The 6,000-nt window shown below is 36.5% G+C and overlaps 1 protein-coding gene across 1 annotated transcript; it reads right to left on the minus strand.

Annotated features, from left to right (window-relative positions):
- Positions 1–2,241: 2,241 nt before the first annotated feature.
- LOC124301681 (uncharacterized) lies at positions 2,242–3,301 on the minus strand. Its single transcript, XM_046757049.1, has 2 exons — positions 2,678–3,301; positions 2,242–2,320 (listed from the first exon to the last, which is right to left on the minus strand). Exon 1 carries the CDS (start codon positions 3,255–3,257, stop codon positions 2,679–2,681), a length of 579 nt encoding a protein of 192 aa, XP_046613005.1. The 5' UTR covers positions 3,258–3,301; the 3' UTR covers positions 2,242–2,320; position 2,678.
- Positions 3,302–6,000: the final 2,699 nt, after the last annotated feature.

Genomic DNA, 6,000 nt, shown 5'->3' on the forward strand with positions numbered 1-6,000 from the left:
AAGTAGCAAGAGTTGAAACAAAGTTTTGTAGCTACAAGAAAATCTTTTTTGTTGATGTTAGTGTGTGATTTTAATTTGGGCCAATTTTTACTGATCATAGAAATTGCTAAATATTAGTAAACAGTGATTTGACATCTAAGGAGATTAATAGGTGTTCTCTAGGGATTAGTGTATTTCTGATTTTATTTACAAAGGACCAAGTGTCCTTGATGTGATAGTTGGATTTACCTGTGATGTTAGAGAGTACACTAGAGCAGAATCTGGAGATTTTGTACGTAGGTGAATTGATGTTGCATACAATTGGTCTCAGAGGTACATTGATATTGTGTATTTTTGGTAGAAAATATGTCTTAGGAGGCAGAGAGTTGAAGGTTTTGAGATTTTTTGCCGAGTTTGAATCTACAAATTTTTTCTGGTGCCACAGGTTTATCATATCATTGACTTGTTTTTGTATCTTATGGGTGGGTTCACGAGAGATGAGAGTGTATGTGTTGGTATCATTAAGAATATGTTGGCACGTTTGTGCAAAATCCATCTTGTCCATGACGACCGTTATATTGCCTTTGTCAGCATCAGTGACGACTAAGTGATTATGATGTTTCAAAAATTCTTTTGTTTGATTTACTTTGAAAGTTATTTGACAGTAAGATTCAAGTGGATTTCTATGGATATATACATTCATTATTGTTCAAATCATCCTATGAAACATAAAAAATCTGTCGCCATAGCTTTGTTCAAACGTTGTCTCAAAATTTCAAACCCTCAATTTCTCCAAAAAAAAAAACTTCAAACTCGTGGAAACAACTCTTATTCCAAATGGCTATCCTTTAAAATTCAGCAATGATATTCAAAAGTATATAGCTGAAAAAATGTACAATTCTATAGATTGGAATGTAGACTATATCAATCAACCTAATGATAATGACAAATTTAAGAACATCATCTCTATAACCTATATTGAAAATCTATCTAGCCAGATTAAAAAAGTTTTGAAAATTGAAGGCATCGAAATTGCGTTTAGAATTAATAATATTACTAAACATCCTCATTTTTCTCACTTAAGATCTGTAACTCCTAATTTAGATAAAATCAATTTTGTGTATAAAATACCATGTCGAGACTGTAGCAAAAGTTATATTGGACAGACGTCACAACATTTAAAAAATAGAATTTCTGTTCTAACTAGAATTGTCTTCTGAAACATTTTGTAATTATTATAGCCTGATGATGGTCGGCAGGGCCCGGCTGAAACGTCGCAAACGCAAACATGTTCGTTTGCCCAACAATTAAATATATCTATTTATCTGACCGGATTTTGACTAAACCTTCCTCATTCTTCAATCCACTTCCTGGTCACTAATACTTCACAAATATAGCAATACTAGTCAAACTCACGGAATATCCGTTCGCGGCAAAGACACTCTGCGAGAAGACGCCACGGCAATGAGTCGCACACCTAATACCTCGTAGACCGCCTTCATTTTTCTTTGTTTTTTAATTCAAATTCCTTCGTCAAATCAAATCGTATAAATGTAACTGCTAGCACACTGTCCTGTAAGCACGTCGAATCCTGATGGAATTTTATCGGACCAGAACACCATAATATTCGTTATCATTCTCCGATCGTCGCCACGTGGGACGCAGCGAGAGCCAACGTCGATAGTAATGAATTAGTAGTCGTTTTGTGTCACAGTTCGTTACTCAGGCCATTAGACCACCAACAAGATAAGTTTTTAACATTGTATCGAGTCACACGTAACGTCATCTACTACTTTCCTTTCTCTAGCCTTCCAGTATCTTTTCCTGTACCCATGTTTCATTTAACTTAGAGTCATTTGCTTTTCGTATTTAGAGTCACAAGTATAACTTTATTTTTGCCTTTCTAATTTGGAAAACCACAGGCTGGTGGGCGTATTTTAAGGTAGTAGTCCGGTGTGGCGACCGAAATTTAGACGTTTTTTCATGATTTTTTTTTACAAAGTAAATAAAATGCTATCGTTTTAAAATTTTTACATGTTTTTATTGGTGTTTTGAAGTATATAAAAAAATTTTTTTAACACGTTGAGCGCCACGCGTATTTCTAAGACAATCCCGTTCAGGCCACGCGCGCCGCTGTCAGCCACCGATAAGTCTAGTGTCAGCCACCGATGGCTGACGCGGCCTAAACGGAAAGTCTAGTGTCAGCCACCGATGGCTGACATGGCGCTCAACGTGTTAAAGTCAATTTTACATCAATTTGTTTAAAATTTTTGACGTCAATATGGAGTCCTCAAAGAAAAGATGAGTTGGTTCGGGGAAACACACAGCCTTCCAAAGTCATCTGAAATAAAAAATTCAAAGAGATTATTATTCTGTAGACTTCATTCTAGGTCCCGAACCTAAAATATACATAAAAATAAAAAAACAGAAACAAAATGGCGGACTTGTGAAAAAAGTTCTCAAAATCTAATTTTTTTTCTTCATAAATTGTTTAAATAAAATAGTTTATAATGAAAAAATTAAATGTTTTAAGGCTTCGGCATCTAGATATGTGTGTCTAGAATAACGGGTTAAATTTTTAGCTAAACCGGTTGAATAGTTTTGAGTCAGTGATTCCCCGAAGTTTCGAAAACATAGTTTTGAGAAAAACGCTTTTAAAGTTTTGACAACAGATTTTTTTCAATAAAATTATACTTACATTAATCAGCTATGCCTGGTGCATAGAGCAGTCCTTCCGTTTCCTCAAAATTGTCATTTTCAGCAGCTTTTAGAGCTCTACGTAAAGTTCTGGCTTCTTTGGAGTTGGCTTCTGCAGTTTTCTCTGCCCTCAAAATCCGTGCATTGTCAACATCGTCAGCGTAGTCTCTGGCTGTTTGTCCTAATGTAAGGCCCATTGTCTCCATAATTTTGAGTACAGGTAGAAAACCCTCATTAAAGATGCAAGCGGCGGTATAGGTAGCAATTTCCAGAACGTTTTTCCCAGTAAAAGTATGCTTCGGAGCAAAATTCCATACACAGTGATTAAAACTTTCGTTGTTATTTTGCGTGTTCCCGCCCAAGCATCTTTTCAATAAATCGTCGGACGCCAAAGTCTCGTACACAGGTTTTATGAGATTTGTAACTTGTTCGTCAAACGTTACTGGGTGTTCATAAGTGCTCTCTTGATTTTCCGCTTTGAGCTGTTGATACTTGCACCAAGAATCTGAGCAGTAAGAGTGCTGAGGGTTTTCGTCTGTTGATGTCATGTGGTAGAATGTAGCCCACACGGCTTTCTTCATTTCTTCGAGAGAATGACAGTTTCTGGTGATTGCCAAACCGTAGTACATAGACATTTTGAACATAATCTTGTTAGTTAATTGCAACGGTTTAGGTTGTGGTGGCTTAGCGCTGGTCGACGAGTCTCTCTTTATCCTACGCTTTTTCGGAGCACTTTCCTCGGTACTCTTCACTTTTACGGCCATCTTCGTGTTCTTAGCTGCATCCAATTGTTTTTTCACTTTTGCGTACTCGGTAAGAGTTTTTTTTACACCTTGAAGTGCTCGGTACATTCTTTTCTTCACATGCAATACGCATTCTTGCTTCTCAACTTCTGGGTCGCCACCGTAAGGTTTATCGTCTATCAAATTTTTATGGGTTTTACTGTCTCCATCTCCAATGTACCTCACATACTTAACATCATAACGCTGCAGAGAACGCTTGAACATTTCCGAAATCCCGTTGACCTCCATTTTACCACTACTGCCCTCGTGGTTTGCTGTGCATTCATCTTTGTGATCATCGTATAAACTCTCGGCTTCGATAGGATCTTTCGTTGCTAAATACTGGCATCCTTTACATATGCTTGACTTAATTGTGACGTCAACAATTTTATTAGAAAATTTTCCTATCAATGACACAATGCCCAAGAGAGAGGAAAAACCTCTCTTAGCCCACGAACCATCTCCTGAAACGGTCAAGTGATTTTCTGGGAAACCTTCTGCCACGTTCTTTGCGTTTTCTTCCTTTATTGCTTTTTTAAGCACATTATCAGCAACAGATTTGACAGCGACGCTTATTTGCTGTATCACTTGATAATAAAAAGACTTATGAAAAATATTTAAATCCATCATCGAGCAAAAAAGATTAATTCCAGCGTGACCGATGCCAAGCAATCTCATTACATAAGTAAATCGTCGGTTAATTTCATACGCATTTTTTATCATTGGACACGAATCAATCAGATATTCTCGGCACGAACACTTCACACATAATTTAAATCCTAATCCTCTAGGTGAATTTTTCAAAAATTTAATATCACTGTTGCAAAGTTTACATTTTAACTGCGATTCTAACGCACCAAACACCAAAGCGAAACTGATTAAAACGTACTTGAAACTAGAGTCATGGTTTACTTCAAAGTCACTGTTATCTTTCAGTGTTTCTGCGCTTGTACTCACAAAATCAGTATCAGCTTCTGCAGTAAATTGATTCCCCTTAAATGATCTCTTTCTTTCACCTTTATTCTGGTGCCAACTTCCACTAAAGCGCTTGTTTCCCATTTTAGAGCAGTGTGTATTCGTCGAGTGCAAAACGTTTACTGATGAACTGCTCAATAGTACAGATCGGTATATTGTACCAAATTCTTATATTTTGTCCATGTAAGTCGAAATTTTTGGCATTATACGTATACCTGGGTATACCTGGGTTATACCGGGGGTATACCTGGGTATACGTATTGTATACCGGACAATAAAAGAGGGGACGGTCAGAGCAGCTGCTGCTGGCGTGTCACACGCTTTCATACACACTACGGCGCGCTCTCTTATTTTAGCTATAATTTTAAGAATAATTAAAATTTATGTCTGAAAGTTTTATAGCATATTTTTAAGATGTTTTTCTTCCGAAAAATGTAAAAAAAAAAAAATCGATTTTTTGAACCCGTCACACCGGGCTACTACCTTAAGTTTTTTGGTGTGAGTGATGTGTGAATGGTTTCTTTTTTCTTATTTTTTAGTCACCTTGTAAACCCATTTTGCCGGTTTCTGTGTCAAAACGCCAATAAATAAAAATGTTCTCTCACTAATATTTTCATAACTGATGTTAACCACAAACAATCCCTTATAAGTTGAATGGGAGACAGATGTTGCTCAAGGTTACACTGGCGTATAAAATGAGGGACTGGGTTTCTTTTTGCCCGAAATTCTCATATTTATAATATTTTATGTGTAAGTTACACTGACCGATAGAACGATATTTTTACTTGCATTACAGTTGCAGTGATGTATATACGTGGTGTACTTATACATATTATAACGATTACAACTCCTTCAACTTTTTAATCGTTATATCTTTAAAACAGTGGCTTTCAGGAAATAAGTATTTCACATTTTTTATAGATAATCATCTGATCTACAATTTTTGTCTGGGCTAATTTTATGATAAAACTTACCGTTTTGCTGAAAATCGCGAAAAACCCGATTTTGTGACCTTTGAACCTGAGTAAATTCTTTTTCAGGCGTCGGATCGATGAGGACTTTTCATATTCCGTGTATAATAGTGTTTTGAACAATCCTATCAATTTTCAGATGAGTGTGAATTTTTGTAACCTTACCCCTATTTTTTGGTCTAATTTGACCGGACTACTGGTGTACTATAACAATAAAAGATTACAGAAAATCTGACGTTTGCATATTTTCAATACGTTAATTCCTTGTATCAAATTGTTATAATATAACTGACATTCTTCTGACAGCCTTTATCCACTCATTTCTCTTGCTGATTTCCCAATTTCGTCTCGGAAACGAATAAAAAGTTAACTCTGGATTTTTCGATTGGGTATTTTTGCAATCCACAACACAGTGGTGCCTCGTATCACCCATTTTTTGTTTATTTCGGAGAGTACGTTTTAATTGTATTAATACATAAATCGCACAGCTGACCGCACTCGCACGTCCATGTGTTGTTTGAATCTGCGACCGAGCCGCGCCACTAGACTTACCCAAGAGGCGTATTCTCTCAGTATATTTCTGGTCTGAGCTGTGT

The sequence above is a fragment of the Neodiprion virginianus genome, chromosome 3 (genome assembly GCF_021901495.1).
Source record: "Neodiprion virginianus isolate iyNeoVirg1 chromosome 3, iyNeoVirg1.1, whole genome shotgun sequence".
Classification (NCBI taxonomy): Eukaryota; Metazoa; Arthropoda; class Insecta; order Hymenoptera; family Diprionidae; genus Neodiprion; species Neodiprion virginianus.